Source organism: Rhodamnia argentea, chromosome 8, assembly GCF_020921035.1.
Source record: "Rhodamnia argentea isolate NSW1041297 chromosome 8, ASM2092103v1, whole genome shotgun sequence".
NCBI lineage: Eukaryota > Viridiplantae > Streptophyta > Magnoliopsida > Myrtales > Myrtaceae > Rhodamnia > Rhodamnia argentea.
In genome coordinates, this window is record NC_063157.1 from 2,523,519 (window position 1) to 2,545,958 (window position 22,440).

General features: G+C 38.4%; 1 protein-coding gene across 1 annotated transcript in view; it reads left to right on the top strand.

Moving 5' to 3' along the window:
- The window catches only part of LOC115737937 (midasin), a 40,499-nt gene that overhangs the window by 10,703 nt on the left and 7,356 nt on the right, over nt 1-22,440 (top strand). Inside the window, exons 18-63 of the mRNA XM_048283494.1 lie at nt 779-843; nt 934-1,129; nt 1,210-1,314; nt 1,403-1,708; nt 2,015-2,208; nt 2,285-2,339; nt 3,853-4,003; nt 4,846-4,919; nt 5,586-5,733; nt 6,813-6,911; nt 7,005-7,105; nt 7,212-7,301; nt 7,378-7,443; nt 7,630-7,794; nt 7,902-8,109; nt 8,188-9,074; nt 9,188-9,866; nt 9,924-10,684; nt 10,772-10,931; nt 11,022-11,084; nt 11,606-11,688; nt 11,768-12,016; nt 13,611-13,746; nt 13,830-13,918; nt 14,005-14,090; nt 15,792-15,933; nt 16,009-16,098; nt 16,270-16,393; nt 16,506-16,657; nt 16,779-16,892; nt 17,193-17,342; nt 17,424-17,603; nt 17,684-17,869; nt 17,943-18,047; nt 18,152-18,376; nt 18,453-18,566; nt 19,294-19,375; nt 19,459-19,577; nt 19,672-19,836; nt 20,090-20,165; nt 20,270-20,382; nt 20,950-21,026; nt 21,112-21,225; nt 21,455-21,523; nt 21,615-21,774; nt 22,122-22,288. Of these exons, the coding sequence (XP_048139451.1) occupies nt 779-843; nt 934-1,129; nt 1,210-1,314; nt 1,403-1,708; nt 2,015-2,208; nt 2,285-2,339; nt 3,853-4,003; nt 4,846-4,919; nt 5,586-5,733; nt 6,813-6,911; nt 7,005-7,105; nt 7,212-7,301; nt 7,378-7,443; nt 7,630-7,794; nt 7,902-8,109; nt 8,188-9,074; nt 9,188-9,866; nt 9,924-10,684; nt 10,772-10,931; nt 11,022-11,084; nt 11,606-11,688; nt 11,768-12,016; nt 13,611-13,746; nt 13,830-13,918; nt 14,005-14,090; nt 15,792-15,933; nt 16,009-16,098; nt 16,270-16,393; nt 16,506-16,657; nt 16,779-16,892; nt 17,193-17,342; nt 17,424-17,603; nt 17,684-17,869; nt 17,943-18,047; nt 18,152-18,376; nt 18,453-18,566; nt 19,294-19,375; nt 19,459-19,577; nt 19,672-19,836; nt 20,090-20,165; nt 20,270-20,382; nt 20,950-21,026; nt 21,112-21,225; nt 21,455-21,523; nt 21,615-21,774; nt 22,122-22,288 (7,940 nt within the window). The remainder of the gene's footprint in view (nt 1-778; nt 844-933; nt 1,130-1,209; nt 1,315-1,402; nt 1,709-2,014; nt 2,209-2,284; nt 2,340-3,852; nt 4,004-4,845; nt 4,920-5,585; nt 5,734-6,812; nt 6,912-7,004; nt 7,106-7,211; nt 7,302-7,377; nt 7,444-7,629; nt 7,795-7,901; nt 8,110-8,187; nt 9,075-9,187; nt 9,867-9,923; nt 10,685-10,771; nt 10,932-11,021; nt 11,085-11,605; nt 11,689-11,767; nt 12,017-13,610; nt 13,747-13,829; nt 13,919-14,004; nt 14,091-15,791; nt 15,934-16,008; nt 16,099-16,269; nt 16,394-16,505; nt 16,658-16,778; nt 16,893-17,192; nt 17,343-17,423; nt 17,604-17,683; nt 17,870-17,942; nt 18,048-18,151; nt 18,377-18,452; nt 18,567-19,293; nt 19,376-19,458; nt 19,578-19,671; nt 19,837-20,089; nt 20,166-20,269; nt 20,383-20,949; nt 21,027-21,111; nt 21,226-21,454; nt 21,524-21,614; nt 21,775-22,121; nt 22,289-22,440) is intronic.

Genomic DNA, 22,440 nt, shown 5'->3' on the forward strand with positions numbered 1-22,440 from the left:
TTTCTATGCTTGGTCTCTGTTGTCATTAGTTTGGTAAATGAGTTCAGTTGGGGCTCTTTTGAGTTTTAATGTTGGAGTCATCCTGCATAACTTTTCATTACCATGTTTCTGAGCCCTGTTTCTGCTGTCTCTGGAGGTTTGTTTACTCTTTTTTTTTTTTTTTTTTTGCTAGGCAGTGCGTTTACCACCCGTGTAAGGACAATTTGATTCCTTTTGTATTTGTTTTCCAAATGTTGTTACTTGAATGTCAAATTTGAGCGGGCAGTCTCAGAACTTTCATTCTAATGGAGCCCAAGACTGGAAATTTTCGACCGCCTGTTGGCTGTAACTCAATGCTTTTAGAAGTAGGATGACCTAACTAAAAGTATGATCTTGAAGAAATTAAATCAGAACTATGACGAATTGAAGGTTGGCCTAGTCTAGAGTTAGCTTTGGATATGGCTTTAGCTTTACATCTTTTAAAGGGCTCACATATGTATAATCGGACTAGTCTTTTGTGTTGGATAAGTGCTATCTTTTTCCTTCATGCTATGCGTTTGTGTTAGTAACAAAACAAGAAAGAAGATGTATGTTTTTGAGTGCCTGAGACTCTTTGAAGCATTAATAAAATTTTGATGCAGCTCTTCGCCTATTATTTTTTTTGCTCTTCTGTATTTGTTTTACAGTTTTGTCAGGTTGTAATTCTTGGTATATTTGATGTTGCTCTCTTGCAATTCATGGATCTGTGTGACTTCGTTTATGTTGAAAGTCCCATGGTTTATGGCTCACTGTGTTTCAGGAGTCGTCTGAAGGACCTGCTGTCAACTTGGACAATATTTCCAACATTTCAGAGAACTCTGGAAAGTATGACTTCCACCAAGAACAGCGTGTTTGTGTTTTTACTGTTAACTCATTGTGGTGATGTTCTTTTTTATTTTGACCTGGTCTCTGCAGTGTCACCTGGACGAGGAGCATGTGGAGGTTGTATTTTCTTATTAGACGTTGCTATGAGTTGCGTGAGCCCATTCTTCTTGTAGGAGAAACTGGTGGTGGGAAAACTACCGTCTGCCAGTTGCTAAGCACTGTTTTGAAGTCAAAACTGCATATTCTGAACTGTCACCAGTACACTGAAACTTCTGATTTTGTGGGGGTGCGTACTTGCTGATTCTCCATTTTGTGTAAACTTGATTATCCTGTCGCGCAATGTAGCAGCTAACAAATGGTCGACAGGGTTTCTATCCTGTTCGAGAGAGGTCGAGGTTGATTTCCGAGTTTAAGCGTCTTGTTGAACAAGTGATGCTTTCAAATACTTTTGTCTTCTATCCCAGCACTTTGGTATGTATGCTGTTGATGGGTAGACAACATTTTCTTTTCACAATAGGTGCTTCTTTGTCTGATTGCTTCATCCATTCCATGTTCACAGACAATTTCAGCTGATATTGGTCAAGCTTCTTCAACTCTCAACCAGCTGGCTATGATCATAAACAGTTATCGACAGGGTCTCGTCACATCTCCTAGAGTCACTTCGCAAGATGTGGACTATTTCGAGCAAACAAGAGTGGAACTCGAGCAGTTGTACCAGAAATGGCAGACTATTTTTATGTGGCAAGATGGCCCTCTTGTGCAAGCAATGAGGGCTGGTCATCTCTTTCTTGTGGATGAAATATCTCTGGCTAATGATGGTGTACTTGAAAGATTGAATAGTGTCCTGGAGCCGGAAAGAACTCTGGTTGGTAGACTGGTCATTTGAGACCTTTTTTTTTCCCGCATATACAAGTCCTCTTAGCATCATCTGTTCTTTTGGTACTGATGATGGTTTGCTCATCCTCTTGTTCATGCTGAAATTTCTCCAATTTGAATGGTTCTCTTTCTTGTTATAGTTACTTTTTTTGGTACCCTCCTTTTTCTATCCTTCGGTGTTCTTTTCTTAGATATTTTGCAAGTGTATTTTTCTTATTATCTTGCTTTTCTGCTTTCGATTGTTTATTTTTTCATCAGATTTTCCTCTGACCATTCACAATTGCCACCCATGTAGTCTTTGCCAGAGAAGGGGGGGTCTCTACTCGAGAAAGTTACTGCTCACAAAGACTTTATCCTTCTTGCAACCATGAACCCTGGTGGTGATTATGGTAAAAAGGAGCTATCGCCTGCTCTTCGTAATAGATTTACAGAAATCTGGGTACCTTCTGTTGGTGATCCTAGTGAACTTAGAAGTATTTCTCAGCAAAGGTAACCTTGTATATTTGTTGAGGCATAACTTTAAAATTTTCTTGCTTGATAGCCTTCCAACATTTGTTATATGCAGCATATCCAAGCGAGAGCTTCTGTTTGTCGTGGATCCCATGATAAACTTTTGGGAGGTAATTCTCATGTAGTTACTTGTTGCATTGTTATTGTTATCTGCTATGCTTTGTATGCGTTGTCGTCCTATTTCCTAATAATTTAAGCTGTTTAGTTAATTGCTTGTTATCTCACAAACTTTTAACGGGGATTTGTATGCACTTCGCCTCTGTCCCTCAATTGTGTGAGCTTGTCTCACCGATTCTCTTGGTTTATTCCCATTTATAACTCATAGAAAAAATCAGTGCTTGGTTCTTGAGGCTTATCTCTGATACATATCTCCTCTGTTTTTATTTGTTTCTGTCCTTCCTTCTTCCTTTAAGGAAAATGACAGAAGGAAACTTTTCGGGACACTCATAATCCATAGCTACCTCTCCTTACGAACTGTAATACGCAGTGTGTCGAAGTTGCATAATTGGTTGGGAGATGGCTGCATTAGGGCGAGCTATTTCAATGAGACTAACAGGAGTGGATTGGTCGGTTTTCATGACGGGTTTTAAGTTGATTTTCATTAGAGAGAAAAAAAGGATTGACCCCACTTTCATATGGAAATCTGTGCCAGGATCTCTTCTATAACCGATCAGTTGCCAGTTAGTTACTCGTAGCCCAATTGATTTCTCACCTCTTAATGTCCAAGTGCAGCAGCTGGCCTTTTGTAGGAAGTATTTACTGTTACTATACCTCCCTCTGACAGATTGCTTATAGCTCAAATATCTTCTAATGCACTTTCCTAATTCATCACTCTGCCCTTGCTGGTGACTGGGGTCCTATCAAACTTGGCTCTCTTGTTGCTTCCTTAACAATGGTGCTTTAATTGAATGCCTACCAACAATTGCCTCAGTTTCTCTCTGTTTATGTTGATTTTCGAAGGACCAAATCAAGAGAGTATTTGATGGAGTGCAAACTTGGAAATGGATATAGATGCTTTGGTTGATATAATCGATGCTTTGTCCTGTAATTGGGCTCCCTTTTTGGTTTTCTGAGCTCTTTTTGTATATGAGTTTGCTCCCCCTTGGTGCCCTATAGTTGGTTTTTTAGCTAGCAAAGATTAAAAAAAAAAAAAAATTGGAATGACAAAGGGGGAGAAACTGCTGATATTGCTGCTGGATGCTGGTCTTTGTGTGTACTGTGTTGTTTTTTTTTTTTTTTGGCCGCTTGATTTATATTGTACCCCAATTCAGAATGTTGTGCTATTTAATTACTAAGAGATTTTGGATGTGGAGATGTGGGTCCTCATTTAGAAATGAATCAGTAAGTCTTGAGTTGTTTCCAGATGCTTATCACTCACTATCACAGATCTGTAATTTTTTAAGGGGCATTTACCTGGATTTGTAAAGTATAATCTTGCCAAAGTGATTTATGGAATCACCTTTTCTCATTCGGGAACAAGTTGAGCATTTGTAAAGGAATAATTTGGTTGTATTAGCTTTCACTTCATCTTCTTTTTAACTGCTTCAGTTCTATTTGCATAAGTGTCTGGTATTATATCTTGAGTAGTCTGAATAACCTATTTATGTATTGTATCTGGTGCAGTGGTTTAACAGATTACAGACTGGGAGAACACTGACTGTGAGAGATCTCCTCTCTTGGGTTTCCTTTATTAATGAGGCAGAGAGAAATTTGGGTGCCAAGTCTGCCTTGCTTCATGGGTCTTTCCTCATTCTCCTTGATGGACTCACTTTAGGTACTCTCTGCTTTCCATGACCACTGGTTAGATACGCGCAATAAGGTAGTGTTGATGTGAAGTAGTGTGGCGCATGGGAAAAGACAATTGGCACAATAGACGGAGAACTGCCCATACTATGGTTGTGGGTTACCAAATCTTAGAGACCACCAATGGGCATAGTAGGAGCCTTCTTTTTAGCATTTATTCAAATTTTTACCTCTGGTCACTCAACTTAAATGGTCAAATAATTTAAATTGCTTGTGTGCTTTTAATGCTTGCAATTCCGTGGCCCAAGTAAGATGCAGCGCTACGACTGGCTTTTTAATATTTTTCCAAGTTCTCTATAAGCACTATTCTCAAGCTCATATTCTCTAGGAATTTTAGTGCAACTTATTTGTTACGTCACAATTCAGAAGTGAAATCATGAGGAGCTTCATACATTGCTGATCTGTTGTTGGAACCATAGACTACTGCAATATCAGTTGATGGTGTTCCTGTTCTAATATTTTCTCTGTAGTTCACTTGATTTATCATAGGAGAAGAGACTGATTGTACAATCAACATGTTCACAGTTGCAATGCCTTTTTCTTTACTGATACGAGCGCATGAGTATTTTATCTATTTCGTTGAGTTCTACCTATTTTCTGTTTTCGTCCCTCTCTTTGGGAACAAGCTTCCTCCATTGTTCCCAAATGGAAGTAGGTAGATTTTCATGCTAGGGAGAGGAGAATCTGAAAGTATTTGACCTCTTTCTGTATCTTATAGTGGATGCTCACTTGATACTGAAGTTTGTAGTTGGTCTCCGCTCTGCATTTTACTGAAGCTGGATTTATTCTGGTCTTTTGCCTATTTTTACCCAGGGACTGGAATCTCTAAGAGCGACGCAGAAGAGCTGAAAGACAAATGCCTGCATTTTCTTTTGGAACAGTTACAGGTGCTTTTTCTTTGCTTGTTAGGTCAGCAGCAAATCTGCTATTAAAAATGGATGTTGTACAATCCAGCTATAGGTTCTGTAAATTGAAGATTTATGGCCCATTAATTGTTATCTGCCGTGAAACTATTCTTTATCTCCTTTTCGCATTAGCAAGGCTTATTGCTTATTGCCTTCTTGCAGCCGGGTTCTATAAATAGTCATGAGATTACGACTATTTATAAGAGCAAAGTTCTTTTATATGTTCATTTAGTCACCATTCTTCGCAATGTTTTCCTTCGCAAGTTCACATTTGGGACTTGATCCTTATGTCTTTTGTTCGACATTGGGCAGTTCCTTAAATTGGTTGAACAATTATGAACCATTGATGAATAAAGAATGTTCTTAGAGGATAAGACCCTCTATTTGTTAAATACAAGAAGAGAAGATTCTAGCATTATTATTCATGTGGTGAACGTGTTTCCTAGTAAAGACTCCTTAGTCATTTGGTTTAGATATCTAACCTCATGTGATAAATTCCCTTGCTATTATGTTTAATTATAGTAACCTATATTTCAGAAAATTGTTGCTCGTATTATTTTCATGCGGGAGGTCACTGCATGCATTATTGACTTTGAATGTCTTACTATTTTTCTTTGCAATTACTTTTTCCTTGTCTTACTTTTGCAGGTTGATGAAGATACTGCCGACTACCGAAAGCTTTCAAGGGTAGAAAATTATTGTTGGGGTGAGACTATAATGGCAAAAAATTTTCCTGGCAATCATAATGTGCAGTGTGATAATATATTCGGCATCGACCCATTCTACATTGAGCAAGGTAATGTTTGACGTGGTGTACTTCAGTTTCTCACAGCACTGTATATTTTTCGGCCTTGGTTTTGTAGCTGCAGAGTTTAACTTATTCTTGTCCTAAGCATTTTTATTTGAGGGCGGTCTACATGGTCATTCTTGGCTCTTCATTAAGTTTCGTGTATTTTATAGGGAATAGCAATAAGAAAGTATGAGCTAGGTATTTTTAGTCACAGTATTGGAGTCATAAACAGTCATAGTGACGCATTACCACGTCAAACAATCGGGGGACAAACAAGAGCTATTGACATAATATATCTAAAGGAAGTGCCAAGATTCAACCCCTTGAGCTGAAGCTCTATAAACACTTGTTCTTTATAGCTTAAATATTTGGATTGGATATTCAAAATACATTGAGGAATGACAAAGATAGCAGCTAGAAGAAAGATACTTCAACGAATAACGTGAACGATTCTTCTACAATTTCCTCGCCTTATCCCTTCGGGGCCCTTTTTTGGGTTTTTCTTTTTATTTCTTTTTGGTTGGGGATGGGGAAGGGATTACATCTTCATGTCATATCCATATACTTACATTTGTGTCAAGTCTAAGTGCATAGCAACTGAAACCATGTTTCTTGTAGCTAATGCTTTCAGATAGGTTGGCAGGATAGTTTTCCTTGATGACTCTCCATGGCATTGCCTCTTTTCTGAACTTCTAGACCCCCTCCCTACTATAATGAGGTCAGGTTCGTCTTCATGGGGAAGGGGTATTGAGTACATCGTGTTAACTGCACCTCCACCTATGAGCTTAAGCTTTTAATTGGGCCTTGGATAATTTGATGTATGTATATTCCTATGGTGGACTGTCTCAATTTGTTGAGTTTTGCCGTCGTTCTTTAGTATCTTCCTTCAACTGTTTCTTGTGGGTAGGTGGTGTTGGGGTTTATTTCTTTTCTTTTCCTTTTTTTTTGAGGGGGGGGGATCTAGAGAGATTAGATCTACCTCTCTTACCACACTTTTAGGTCCTTTTACGTACATGACTTATGAACATAGAACCATTGAAGACCTGACTTATAACATTCCCTATTGATTTACACGTGTTTGGCAGGACATGAAAACTGTGAGGGTGGGGGGTTTGAATTTTTAGCACCGACAACACGAAGAAATGCCTTGCGGGTACTGCGGGCGATGCAGCTTAGAAAGCCTGGTATGTTTTCCCCAGTTTGGAATCTCCCCATCCTTGGTTTGCCTCTTTTCTCTCTCTTCTGCAGATTGCTCAAATCACAGCTCCTTCTTTCAGTTCTACTTGAAGGCAGTCCTGGTGTTGGGAAGACTAGTTTAGTTGTCGCTTTGGGCAAGTTCTCTGGGCATAGAGTCGTAAGAATTAACCTATCAGAGCAGGTTTGTTTCTGTTTATTATCTCTTCAGATTGTTTGTTCTAGCAATTCATTTTATTGTGCAGTTTGCCTTGTTTTTCTGCAAGGTTCTAAATTTTTCTATGTTGCAGACTGATATGATGGATTTGCTGGGCTCAGATTTACCTGTTGACAGTGATGAAGGAATGAAGTTTGCTTGGTCTGATGGTATACTCTTACAGGTAGCGGTTTCTTCTAAATTTTTCGCTCTTTCTCTGCCTATAGCTGGTTGCAGATAATATTGTCTTGTTTTTTTAGGCACTTAAGGAGGGTTGTTGGGTGCTGCTTGATGAGTTGAATCTTGCTCCACAATCCGTCCTAGAGGTACTATGGAATTTGGTGTTTCACAAATGTCTATGTTTTTTTATGCAAATAATGACAACTCTTCTTGCTTAAGCAAAAAAAATGTAATCAACCAGACCTTTTCTTACATTCATCCTCAATTGAATTTTATGTCAAATTTCTCCCCTCAGATGTGCTTATTTATTTGAAAATGAGACTTTTTTTCAGGGTTTGAATGCTATTCTAGATCATCGAGCTGAGATTTTTATCCCAGAGCTGGGTCTTACCTTCAAATGCCCACCATCTTTCAGAATATTTGCGTGCCAAAATCCTTCAAGTCAAGGCGGAGGCCGAAAAGGCCTTCCAAAGTCCTTCCTGAACCGTTTCACGAAGGTTCATTTTTGCCTTGTTTCCTCTACATTTAACTTTTGCCCTTCGTTTTCCTAGGTTTGTTTCGAAATTGGTACATTATAACTTATGATTTTATTTGGTGCTTCCAGGTTTATGTGGATGAATTAGTTGAAGATGACTACATCTCCATCTGCAGTTCGTTATATCCATCAATTCCAAGATCTCTTCTTTCCAAGTTAATTTTGTTCAACAAAAGATTATATGAGGAAACAATGATTTTCCGCAAGTTCGCACAGGATGGCTCACCTTGGGAATTTAATCTCCGTGATGTGATTCGGTCATGTCAAATTATTCAAGGTATTCAAATTTCACAGCTCCTTTCATTTTTTTTCCCTTACCAGCTCCTTTTTAATAAAAATGTTGCTGCTTATGCAGATGCACCAGTCAAGTCAAAAGATGACTGTTTCCTTAATCTTGTGTATGTCCAAAGAATGCGTACAGCAACTGATCGTAAAGAAGTTCTACGCCTCTATGAACAGGTTTTTGAGGTTAAGCCATCTGTAAATCCTTTCCCGCGAGTGCAACTAACTTCTCATTACTTGATGGTGGGGAATTCTGCCATTAAAAGGAACAATGAGCTGTTACCTATAGTTTCAAATAAGCCGAAAATTATGCCTGGAATTCGTCAGAACCTGGAAGCTGCTGCTGATTGTGTAAAGTATCAATGGCTGTGCATCTTGATTGGTCCTTCTTCCTCTGGAAAGACTTCACTTATAAGAATCCTTGCTCAGCTCACAGGCAACGCTCTGAATGAATTAAATCTTTCATCAGCAACAGACATATCTGAACTACTTGGTTGCTTTGAGCAATATAGTATTTTTCGCAATCTGCGCCATGTTGCTTCTCAGATTGAACATTACATGAATGAGCTTTGCAGATTACGAGTAAAGTACTCTATGGAAGCATCTATAAGTGGAAAGAAAGATTTGATTTCTGAATGGCGTGCATTCCTTTCTCACATCGAGCCTGGTAATGTATTCAGGTCTGATTTAGGGAATTTGGAGGAAAGAGTTTCCAGTTCATTTTGTGTGTTGATCAAAATTGTCGATCAACTTAAGTTGTATAGAGAGGCGAGCTCCTTATCCTTGTCTTGGTCAATGGAGGAACTAGATAATATCCAAAATAGAATTTTGAAATTGAAAGAACTTAACCAAAGGATGACCTTTTCAGCAAAATTTGAATGGGTTACTGGAGTATTGGTAAGAGCCATTGAAAAAGGAGAATGGATTGTTCTGGAGGATGCAAATCTTTGCAATCCCACGGTAAGATATGAGTTCTTGATTTGGTATTATTAAACCTTCTTTTTTCCCATTTTTAGTGAACTAGGTACATATTTATGCTCACTTTCTTTACCCTTGTCTCCCATTTGTAATAGGTACTTGATAGAATTAACTCTTTGGTGGAGCCTTGTGGGTCAATTACCATTAATGAATGTGGGACGGTTGATGGGAAGCCTGTTGTTCTTCACCCACACCCTAATTTTCGAATGTTCCTCACAGTCAATCCAAACCATGGTGATGTTTCACGAGCTATGAGGAACAGAGGAGTTGAAATATTTATGATGCCTCCTTTTTGGCTACTGGATTGGAAAAGTGGATGTTGTCTTAGAAAGATGGAACTGAAAGACGACGTCGAAAGATTCCTTGTTGAATCAGGCATTCCGTTTCGCTCATTGGTGGATGCAATGGCTAACGCGCATATTTACGCTAGGGATGTAGGTTTACGTGTACATGTTCAAGTCACGTACTTTGAGCTTGCACGATGGATACAGTTATTCCTGCGGCTTCTTGCAGAGGGGAGCCGGCCTTTGTGGAGCCTTCAAATAAGTTGGGAGCATACTTATTTATCTTCTCTTGGGGAGTCTGAAGGGGAAACTATTGTCAGCTATGCAAAGAATGAATTTGGGTCTGCCTTCGATGTGGTTTCTCCTGGATATCCCCTGTTTTTGCCTGGGGGGTGGCCATTGCCCTTGAACTTGGGGAGCTTTGTCCAGTATCCAAAAGAAACTTCAGTTAAACAGAACTGCATGTATGTTGAGTTCCTTGGGGCAAGGTGTGCGTATTTTGAATATAAAACCACTAATAGTGGGTGCTATGTGGATCAAGCTTTAGTTGTGAATGGCTCTGCGATGCCTTACTTACTTGATATTGAGACATTGCATCAGATTATGTTTCCTAAGGACACAAATCAAAGGCTTTTGTGTCGTAGTGGAGGTACAACATCTGATTTGGCTCTTTTCAGTAAGAAGCTACTTTTTGCTGCTAACTGGGCAATTGAGCAGGCAATGGACAGTGATCTAGAGCTGTATCTCCTTTGGTTTGAATTACATCCTTTCTGTCAGACTTTTAGTTCCTTCTTGACTTCATTTATAAAGGAATTGGAACATCCTATATGGAGATACATAAAACTGTGTGCTCACAAGCTTAGATCTCTTGATGAAGTTAATAGAGAGTGTCCAGTACCTTTGCTTTCATCTGAATTAGTTGATTTAGTTGCTATGAGTGATGCCTCGGCTTTGTCCAGTACCTTTCTCTCAAATGCTATTCAGTCTGTGGTTATGCTAAGGCACAGTTATCAACAGTGGACTTCTGAGGAAAGGCACGACTTGACTGGTGAATTTAAGAATCTAAGTCCGTTGTTAAAATCGTTGCGTGTTCTGGAGAAGCAGATTTTGAATATACTTATTGAGTCTCCATGCTTCGATGTTCTGTTCAAGTTATACAGTCGCCTTCTTGAAGATCACATGCAATTTTGGGAAAGTGTTGTATCATCCCAGTTTGAGACCTTGCTGGTCTTTTGGCGTTCCTTGTTGAAGGTTGCTGAGAAATTGCAGGTTTTTCATCCACAGGCTGTTTCAACCATAGCTGTGTTGGTAAGATTATACTTATGCACGATATCCTTTGCGCTTCAACTCCTTTTGACCTCTGTAAGCCTGATTAAAATTCTTTCTTGTGCATAGGAGGAGAGTAGGGACCTGATTGGAGCCTCTTCCTGGAACTTACGTACCAACAAGTCATTGCTATGGGTAAATTGTGGGCATCCTCTATTGCCATATTCTGCCGGGGTGTATCGTGAACAGCTCAAAATATTCAAGTTTTGTGAATCAGTTTGGAAGCATTGTAAGACATTCTACTTATACTATGCTTTGTAGCTTCACCAATTAGCAATTCCTAAACTCTCTAACTTATTGTCCCAATTGATTATTGCAGCTGGTGACCGCATTGGCCTCATTGCATCTTCCTGTCTTGATCTCCGCATCTTGGCAATGCAAGGTATAAGCTCCAAAAACATTTTGGTAGTCGTATTGTGATTTGTCTTGTTGCCCTCCTCTATGATTTTGGACTAGTAGGTACCATGTTATGTCAATTTGAATTTGCTTGATTTGTTCAGTTGTGACCTTATAATGCAATCACATTCTTTGCTCCAAGGCAGGGAGCCAGTAACCACTTGGCCATCTCTCAGAAAGTCAATTTCTATTGTACATTTATTTCACCCCTACAAATTTATACCATTACTAGCAACGGAGGTTTCCTATTCACTAATCAGCAGTATCACTCACTCAATTTAGGTCTATGAGTATTATATGTCTTATAATGGGGTTTTTATTACGATTTGTGTGTTAAAAGGTACCTCCATCTAAGAGCTTATGAACTAGATAAGTATGTGCTGCATCACTTTTACAACATTTATAACTGAAGTTATTTTCGGATGCATTTCTCTTTTGCAATCTATAGCTTCATCTTATCCCATATATTCGGCGGTTTACCAAAAACTCACTGGAATATTCATGTAGGTGTTTGCCTTGCATCACAACTATCAAATAATCGCACTGAAGATCAAAATGTGATTGTCAAGCAATTAGATGAGATCCATAAGGTTTGCTTTACTGATGTCACTAATTTGACTAGTATACTTTTTTTTTTCTCCAACCCACACTTGGTTTTGTTGATTTCAGAAGCTCTTGGAAAGGTTTGAATTTGAGAAGCACAAAGTGGAGACTAGTATGAGATCTGACGAAGATGCCTATATTGAAGCAGACTCAGCTTGTTGTGCTCTCCTTCCTCAGATATTGTGTTCTGACTTGGGATTTTCTTGTTGGATGGAGACCCGTCCGATGAATGATTGCACTAGTTTTTTCCTTGACACTCAGTTGCTTCAAAATTTATCATCCATTGTGCTGATTGATCCTGCGGAGTCCCACCAAGTAAGATTTTTTAATTTTCGGATTTTTCTACATCCACTATTATTTTATGCTCTTTCCAACTATTCCAGCTTCTTGGTTGAGTTACTTGTCACATATAACTGGGGTGAGCTGGATTTTGGTGAGAGTTTTAGATGCATTTTTGCATTGTCTATGGCCCTGTCTAATTTCACCTTTGGTCCTAGCATTTTCCAGCGAATTAAATCATAAGCGATATGTCATGAAGATTAATCCCTCCCTCCCTTGTTTTCGTCGTAACAACAGGTTTTTTTTTTTTTTTTTTGGTCGGATCATAACAACAGTTTAGGTGAACGAGTAATCAAGCATTGAATATACAATGGCATATCAACTTTTATGCACTCTTCTGATGCTGAACATCATGCTGAAAAATGATATCCATTTGACCCCGAAGGTATTTAAGAAATTATAGTTGGATGTGATTTGGGGGAGCATTTAATAGTTAAGTAGAATAACTTAAGGGCACTGAATGCAAAAAGTTAACGGGCAATGCTCTCTTGTAGTTGCATCACTGGTATAAACACATGACTGCATTACCCTCTTTTGGATACGGTTTCTATTAAATCATACTACTAGATATCTCATTTATTTTGGCAGATGGAATCATAGGAATATCATGGACTTTACCAGAGGCAAAAAAGGGAAGATATACCATTAATTTGATTGCTTCAAGTTGGTCACTGAGGTGAACCTGACTGAGTTGTTTCTAGGGTGCATTATAATGTGTAGCAGAGAACGTCTGTCTAATAACTAGTACTCAACTCCCAAAAGGCAGAAACTGAAATTAGCAATTCAGTTATTTGTTACAAACGATGTGGTGTTACTTCCACTATTTCTCAATCTCTGTTTTTTAGCAAAATTTGGTTTATGCAATCTTGCAATTGGATGGGGATGATCTCTAATAATCCAAAGGAAGAAGATATATTAATAAATAAAGATCAAAGAAAGATCCAACCCCTCCTTAGAGAGAGGGGATGAACAGTTTTTTTTTTTTTTTAATCTATTTGAGGGTAGTGTCGATAAAAGAACAAACTCTAAATTATTGTAATGCAATATTCAATTTTTTTATACCTTAAGGCTTGGTTTCTTTTTATCACACTTGTTTCTTTTTGTTTTCCACAAAAATTAAATCATTAGAAAAAGAGTACTTAACTCCTCCTTTTCCATTTTACTTCTGTTGTTTGTTTGGGTTTGCAACCAATGCAAACGTAAGAGCGTTGAACTGAACCCAAATTTTTTATGGTACTTAGTGCTTTGTTTCTTATTCAGTGGCACCTTAAAATCTTCCCTTTTTATTGTCAGATATGAACCCATTTTTCATTTTCATGGTAACTGATCCCTTAGTACTTTCTCCTAGTGAACGCCTAATGGATGCCTATAGTTTTTTCTTATTTAGGGCAATCGAGTATTTGATTCTGTTTTTTGATGGATCATCAGCTGGAGGAAGCATTTTCACTGTTCTCGTACTTTCTAGCATAGTGGTTTTCCTTTTTGCTTATTTTGGTTTAGATTGGGTTATATTTTCCTTGTGGTCAGAATATTCCTTTGTTTATTTATTGTTTGCATCTCTTGCATCCAGGCTCTAAGCAGTGTTTCTCAACTTCTGGAGTCTTCTCTGAACTTTTCTTTAACCTTCTCATCAAGACCTTCACAGATGTTTGCTCCACACCAAAAAGCTCTGTGGACATTGGATTCTTGGATGTTTATTGACGCAGGTTTGTTCAATCATTTTTGTATCTTTATGTTATAATATCTCTCATTTACACAAATATGTTCTTTTTCCGGTTTACTGTCACAGTGGATGTGAGAATTGCGGGTATTGTTCTCGAAATGTGGGGTATGTGGCATGCATCTTTGTGGAGTCTTTGCTTTCCATCCTTGGTAAATGTACTTCTCTTTTTGGTTCATGAGTTTACTTATTGGCTCTGTGCCATAAATCTTCAATTATCTAACTAGTTATTTTTGGGCAGCAGAAATCCTTGAGACATGATGGTTACGATATTCCATTACCTGATGTGATCATGCGGCCTTTGAGAACAGCAATGACATTGCAGATGCAGTATGTGAACTGTCTTTGTTTCTTCTCATATTGATTGTCTGCAATCTAAAAAAGTTTTGACTGAGGCTTGATTTTTTTCAATGGCCCAAAAAATTGTATTCGTATATGAAAATAGTTTACAAGGTAACATTTTTTCTGGATTTGGCCATGTGTAAGAAAAAAATCTTAGTTGAAGACTTTTGGAAGTGATAGGCCGTCACCTTCATCAGGCCTCCGCTGGTGATCAGCAGCTGAGGAAGCCTGCTGATCACCACAGTGATGGAGATGGAATTGTCACTTTCGCACATTAGCCATTAAAACATTTTCTATAGGCTAGTTTTTAGCAACACAATTACTTTCCAACAAAAGGTAATTTTTTAACAAAAGAAACCAGGAGTTGCCCTTTCACTATGTTTAATAGGCCGGATATAATTCCAGATAGAATAACTTTTAACCTATCCGGTGCTTGGGACAATGTAAAATCCAGAGCTGTCTGGATATTTTCCAGATATAATCTGGATAAAAAAATCCCACCTAGGGGTGGGGATATAATCTGGATATGTCAAAATATTGCGCGACCAAGATCAATGCCGCCTTGCCAGCTGTGGACACCTCCAATGATTGCATCACCAGCCACCACGCAAGGACCATCACCACGACAATCGATCGTCTCCTCCCTTAACCATCCATGTGTCCTCTGCATTTTATTACCAGTCTCCACTGATGCCCCTGATCTTGGCTGGCAGCTCGTCACTGATTTCTACTTGGCAGGCCGTGGTTGTCCTCGTTGTTTTTTAGCCCTAGCTCAGTCGGCATGGTCGAGCTTTAGGTCTTGATCTGAGGTCAACCATGCCCTGGATCCGAGATCTAGGGCTTGGTTTAAGTGCCAACGAGCCTGAGATTTCATGCTCGTGCTTGATCTCCTCAGGCTTGTGTGCAGTGTATGTCCTTCCCCTCAACAACAGCAGTGACAGCAGAGGGATTGAAGAGCCATGTGCACAGCTGTCGTCAGGCACCCTGACAGAGAGAGGGTATTGTGGCGCTGGCACGAGGATTGTATCTGGATGCAGCGGCTGCCAGTTTTGAGCGGCAGCAGCAACACAAGGATAGAGGCTGTGAGCTTCGAGCGATGATGGCAATGCGGGGTTAGATGTTGCGGCTCAACTTGATCCGGGCAGAGGCATTGGGGAGAGAGAAATGTGTGTCGCGAGCATGTCTATATACAAGTTATATTCAGACATTTACCGAATGATGCATATGACATAAATAATCCATACTCTATTTTATCCTTATCCCATCTGGTGAAAATTTCTAGACAACCAAATGCAGCCTAGGTTCTAGAAACGAAGATTTTTTTTTAAAAAAATTTGTTGGGGTGGTGTTTGGGGGAGGAGGGAGGGGGGGTGTTCGAATTAGCATATCAGCAATCAATCTGTCTTTTCGTGGTCTTCCCTTATGATAGTCCTAAAATATCCTGTTCTCTTTAAGTTTCCTGGTATCAATTAGACTTGGTTCTTGTTGTTGTTGTTGCTGGTATCACCAACTTACATCTGCTTTCGTCTTGTGGTACTGGATGACTGGTTTTATGTCTCATTTGTTTAGTATTAGTATCCTGAAAAGTGTCATTATATGTTTTATGGTACCAATTAGTAATTTTCTCATGCAACTTTTGGTTTCAATGGTTGATGGTTGTTCTAACCTATCTGCTAAAAAAAAAATCAGGCAACGTTCCTTTACTATCAAGGATTATTCTTCACACTGTCTGAAGGTTCGAGTTGCTACATCCAATATCTGGAGAAGTACTATGCGAGAGCCTGATATACCTACTTTTCTCCTATCTTCTGCTCGAACACTTCTATCACAGGTAGGTCTTTATTTTTCTTCATTTGATTCTTTTGTCATGGTTTGCATTACACTTATCGTTTTGTCCCCCTTCCAGATTATATTTGCCCACCAGAAGTCTTTTCAGTCAGGAAACTTCGCTGCGATCAAGTCTATCATTTATTCATTACATGAAAGTGAAGTGAAGGTAAACTTGACAACCTCATAATGTAACTTGCAATTTCTAATGAAATTTACGTTGGAACCATTTCCTTACAATTTGATATATGTAACAATAAGATATGATGCATAGAAGGCTTATTTCTATCTTGGTGCTTTAACTGTAATGATTTAGTTACAATTGCATTTGGGTTAACAGGAAAATAGCATTCAGCTGCTGAGCACACTTATTTTGTCGTCAAGCCATGAAGGACTGAGAAATTTGGTGAAAACTTCCATTGAGCCAGCCTTTAGAGAACTTTATGTTTACTGCTCACATTCTGGTGACTATGTTATTTCAGTTCTCCAGTTTGGAACTATCAGAAATGCTACATACATAACAATTTCTCTGAACTTTTGTTATTGATTTTATCTTATCATTTTGTAATGTGATAGATGTTCAATACCTTGGACATGCATGGTTACATATTGGTGGCATGCGGTATCATCTCTTGGTTAACTCTGATGATTTGGATCCTGCGCTGAAGTACTCTTGTAAGCAGTCATCCATAGCAAAGAAGATTTCTTTGCTTAAACTTGAAATAGAGGTAGCTGTCTAGAGAATCTGCTTAATAACTTTGTCTATTCTTGGTTGTAATAATTTTATGAAGCTGGTCTTCTTATACTTGTGCTAGGAAACTTAAGATTCTATTCTCCAATGACTTGTAGGTTCGAGAAGAGTGCAACTATTTAGCTGGGAGTTTCTCCGCAAGACAGGATAATAAGCAGAGATTGCAAGTGTTAGAGCATCTAGAGAGAGAACATGACAGGATCCAAAGAAAGGTATTGTTTTGGGGGCGGGTGTTTTTCTTCTTTCTTTTTGTCAACATTATCTGTTAACAAGTGGATAACTTGCTGATTCTACGGTCTCTTTTAACTTATCTATGATAAGAGAGCATCTTTCATAATTATTTGTGCTACCTTGCTATTGCAATTTATGCATCGAGTCATTTGTATAGGTTGTTCTGCACGATGGCTTGTAAGTTCTTTATTCTAAATCTTGCATTAATGTGCTATATCGAATCAGGTAGTTTGCTTTTATTTTTCTTTTTGCTTTTGTTGACTGCTATTCTTTTGGCTCAGGTTGTGTTTCGCTCAGATCCTAGCAAATTTAAAAAGTTAAGAGGCGAATTAAATGATTTTTCTTTTCTAGTCAAATCATTGATGCTCTTGGTGAGCAATATTGAGGGGACAGATTCAGTTCAGATTATCCACCGAGTCTGCGACTGGCAGGTGTGACGTGAGTGTATTTTCGATTGGTTTACTGTCTACTTTTGCTTTCTGAAGGTTGCATACTGTTTCTCTATTTTTCAGAAAACTTCTACCTCCTTCATTGATCGATTGTCACGTGAGTACATTGAGTATCTTGATATAGTTCAGCCAGTTCAAGTTGCAGTCTACGAGATGAAACTAGGCTTATCTTTGGTTTTGTCGAGTGTCTTAAAAGAGAATTTTCTGAAGAAACTCCTGGAGGACGAAATGGAGGGAGTTTTGGTATGTAAAAGATTTACGCAGAGTCTTGATGTTGATATTGTGTGTACACATGGTAGAACTCATCTAATGGTTTTTTGCAGGAAACTCTTCAATTTTTTATGAGATTCCCTAGATGTGGATTACACGAATTTGATGTTAAACTCATCAGTGGGCTGCCTGATGTCTCATCGTATGAACTAGACTTTCCATCAATTTTATCATCAGCAGATGTGACACTGCTCGAGAAGTTGGTTTCTGTTGCATGTGTCATTGATGCTGATGAAATGGTATGTGAAGTATTTGAAATGTTTTCAGTGCTAAATTTTCGATGCTCCCGACTCATATAAATGTACCTTGTAGGACGTATGCACCCAGCAACTTAAAGCCTCTGTTCAACACAACATTCTTGTTCGGATTGCTCATTATGTGGCTAATTCACGACTTATGAGTGATTCATCATTCATGGTATATGTTCGCTGATCGATTTTCTGGGAGGAGCATCTCAAGTCTTATTTTGTTTATGCTTGTACTTGATGGTTAGTCTTCATCCAATGTTTTTTCTGATTCAGATGATGGAGAATATCTTTGCCACATTTGCCGACCTTTGGATGGCCATGAAAGTTCAAGCCAAATTAAAAGAAGAATCTTCTTCTCAGCAATTCAAATTTAAACCTCGAGCATTTGACATTAACACTGTCGTTGAAGTAAACATATCTAGTCTTAGTCAGTCATTTGCAAGTGAAAGCTTTCTAGAATGGCAGCAGTTGGCGGCAGAAGAAGAAAGCACTGAAAGGGTAATGCTTCCATGTTTGTTTGCCATACTTGTTTTATCGGAGCACTTATACTAGTGTATGTTGTTTTTATGTACAGGCTAACGAGGTTGAAAGTGTGGATGATGCATGGAGTTCCATTCAAGAACCTGTTTTGAGTGATGTGGTTAAAATCCACAATCAGTTATTTGGGGCGATCGATCTTGTTGTTGCGGTGAGTTAATTTTCCTGATAGTATTTGAGGCTATATAAATATCCCTCTACTCTGGAATGATTTTGCTTGTTTATTAGCCCTTTGGTAGCCTTATTTCCTTGCCATTAAATAGTCAATATTCTGAAATTTACTGAGAAGATCATGTTGTGGTGGAAGCAGTCTTTCTTTACACTTTTCAGTACTTGTTCTTGGCAGAACAGAAGCCATTTATCTGCTGTGATGAAATTAGATTGTTTGGGGCAAGTTAATAGAGTAATTATCACTAGAGAATAATGTGAATACACTGAGTTCCAGGGATAAGGAGAATCTTCCAAAAATTCTTTTTTCTGTGTTGCTATGAATAGAGAATTAGATGTGGCAAAACTTTAAGAAACTTTGGCCCCTGCATCCAGAAAATTTCCTTTTTAGTTTCTCCACACAGAAACATTTTCTTTTGTCGTATGGATGTAGCAAAAGGTTCGGGAGATAAACCACTTTTTTGACATCTGGGTATTCATGTAGTCACGTGTCGGCGTGCTTGGGTTTAGAGGTTATTTGATTTAACCATTAGGTTTTTAATTTAAGAAACTCTATGTAGTTGCATGAACATATGCTTCCTAATGAGATTAGCCTTTTTTCATGTGCTTGCTCTGAACTTAAATTTTGGTCTTAAATTTGGGAGGACCGATTTCTTTAATGATTGGACATTCTTTCACACCATATATGCATTTTTATTTCTTTTTCTCAGCCTGAAAGTGTCACAATGTCTGATGAAAGCATTTTGAGAAACTTCATGGAGTCTTACAGATTGGGAGCAGGAATGATGAAAGGTGGCAATATTTCATTTGGTACCGATAATTGGTTTCTTTTTCACCCTTGAAACTCAACTTTACTTTTCCTGTTCTTGTTTCAGATTTAGGAAGTCTCAATCTTGCTAGTTTGGACACAAGGCTTATGCCAGAGCACTTGCTTAATCTTTCTTTGAGCCATGTTCCAACCACTCTCTCTGGCCGTGGATATAATTTTTATAAGGTTTTGCTATTGTTGCTACCTCTCTGGAATCTGAACTACGGTTGAAAAGCATGACTATATTGAGTACTACTTACATGTTATTTGCATCCTATAGGATTCAAATGCACACGATATGGTTAAAATGGTCAAGCTCCTGCTTCCGTTGGAAAAAGCCATTCTTGCTCTTATGAGCGAGTGGGAAGATCATCCTGGACTTCGGAAAATGTTGGATGTGATTAGAATGCTGCTGGCACTTCCTGTGGATACTCCCCTGGCTAAGGTAATGATAAAACAGAATTCTTTCTGTATAGGCAGGTCAAATGATGCAGAAAACAAGATTGCAAGGACTAAACTTTTGGTTGGTCTGCTAGTAGATCAATAATACTGTTCTCTGCATTCACTAGATAAGGTTATTCCTGTTAAACGAACTGAAGGTATATAACCGTGTCAAGGCATAGCACTGAGGTTGGATCTTTTCTTTGTATTTTTCCCCCTGGCTAAGACTTAAATAATATTATTTGCTCCCTCTGAAGGCTCTTTCAGGATTGCAGTTCTTGCTCAACAGGGCTCATGTGTTACGTGATAGTATGCCCAGATTGTCTTTATCTGGTATGTCCTTTTGTAATAAATATTCTCATACTCTTCTGCCTTTTAAAAAGGCTGATATTCTGCTTATATGTAATTCTGGTTCCTCTTCTTAAATGTTCTCGTAGATCAACTGGAGCCTATTGTTGCTTTGGTGTCCTCATGGCAAAAGAAGGAATTTGAGTGTTGGCCAGTCTTGCTAGATGAGGTGCAGGTTCAGTATGACATGAATGCTGCCAAGGTAAGCTAAGCTTTTGGTGAGAAATATATTCCAAGACAACAATTCTGTGGGCCTTCCAAAGTTAAAATGATTTTAAATAACTAAAGATTATGGTTTCTTATCTAATCTACAAGGGTAAGTAGCTAGACATTGTGCTTCTGCAGTTCTCTGCGCATTTAAATTTCTTCTTTATCAAATTATGGGCCCTTTCTCTGTTATTTTGTAAAATGGAGATCCTATGTATCTTGGGTTATCTTGCATCTTTAAACTAGTAAAATGACTTAGCTGTGGCCTCAGTGTAGTTGTGTTGTTTCTCTTGGTAAAGTAATGTACTGCAAACAGAAATTAAACTGTTGATTTTTTTGCTGCTAGATGAAATAGTTGGCAACTTGCTTACAAAATACTAACGAGGTGATTCATATTTTCCTACTAAATTAGGAAAAGCTATAGAAAATGTGCCGGGTTGAATACATCCACCTCGCAGCTATTTCCCAATGGAATCAATCTTTTGGTCTCCTACTATTTTAAACCATCTCTTTTCTCTTTCAGGGGTCATTTTCCTTATTGTTTGTCCATCTGTTTTTGCAGCTTTGGTTCCCATTATATACAGTTATCTATAGTCATTCTGCTGATGTCTCTGGATACAATGAGTCAACAATACAAAGGTACTAAAAAAAGAGTTACTGGATATATATTAGAGAAATTTAGTGTGTTTTGAGTGGTTGCATCTAACAAAAATATTAAATGCAGTTTGGAGGACTTCATTCAGACAACAAATGTAGGTGAATTTAGAAGACGCGTCCAGTTGGTTCTTGCTTTTCATGGTCAAATCAACACAGGTGTACGACTTGGAAAATATGCAAGGTATATCATGTGCAATGCATGGTATAATGCTGAGTCTACCTCTCTCTTGACTGTTTTCTTTTTACAGGGAATAAATTCTCTATTTGTATCATCTACTTCTCTACATCTTACCACGTATCCCTAGTCCAAAGAGTATCTTTAGTCTTGTTGGCATATGCAATTATGCTGGTGTTGTTGATCGCTTATTGCTTCTGGTGCATCATGTAGTTTCTTTTCTATTGATTTGCAGTTCTGGTCACAAGGAAAATCTGAAAGTTCTGTACAATTTATTTGGACTTAACATGCAATTTCTGCCAATGTGAGTTCTCTGATGATTTTTTCTTGCATTGCATTGCATAATCCATATTTTTGGAAATTTGCTGGTTTGCTTATGCTGAGATGATTTGCAGAATACTGGAGTATATGGAGGCCAGTAGAAGTAGTATTGAGAAGGAAATTAAAGAACTTATGAAATTTTATAAGTGGGAAGAACGTGTTGAGAGCTGCTTGTCCATTGAGACTTCAAAAAGGATGAGGCACAGGTTCAGGAAGCTTATTCAGAAGTACAGCGTATGTGGATGGTGTTTCTCAGTGTTTCTCTGGCAGTTCTTCAAATGGATTTCATTTAATGATTAATTGTTTTGTGGGTGTATCTCAAACATCCGGATTTGAGTATTCTGATAGTTTTTCTTTTTATATCGCGTTACCTCGATTTAGTCTGTCATTGTGGGGGAAAACATGATAAGAGTAAAATTTTATCTGTCAATTTGTTGGATGCGAGGAAGGTCTTTCCAAAAACCATTGTGATTAAACCACTAACATCTGAATTTCCATTTTATGTATGGTCCTGGATGACTTTCCAAAACCATTGTGATTAAATCACTAATGTCTGGATTTCCATTTTCTGCATGTTCCAGGATGCACTGCAGCAACCTGTGAAATCCATTCTGAACCAAAAAACTGCAGAAAGTGGAATAGATGCTCAGTCTCTTCGTTCTCGGAACTTTTTACATGTTTTTCTGGATGACGACACGGGGATGCTGAATGCTGCTTTTGATCTGACAGCTGTTAACAACAAAGACCGGTTAGACTTTTTTCCTCCACTTTGACCCCAAAAATAAAAATTTAATCTACAAGAGCGAGTGCCATATAGTAGTCTATATTTTGCAGAGAGAGTTTGCGTTGCATGAGCATGCTTATCATTCACCGCGTTGGCTAATCTTGCTGTATTAGCTT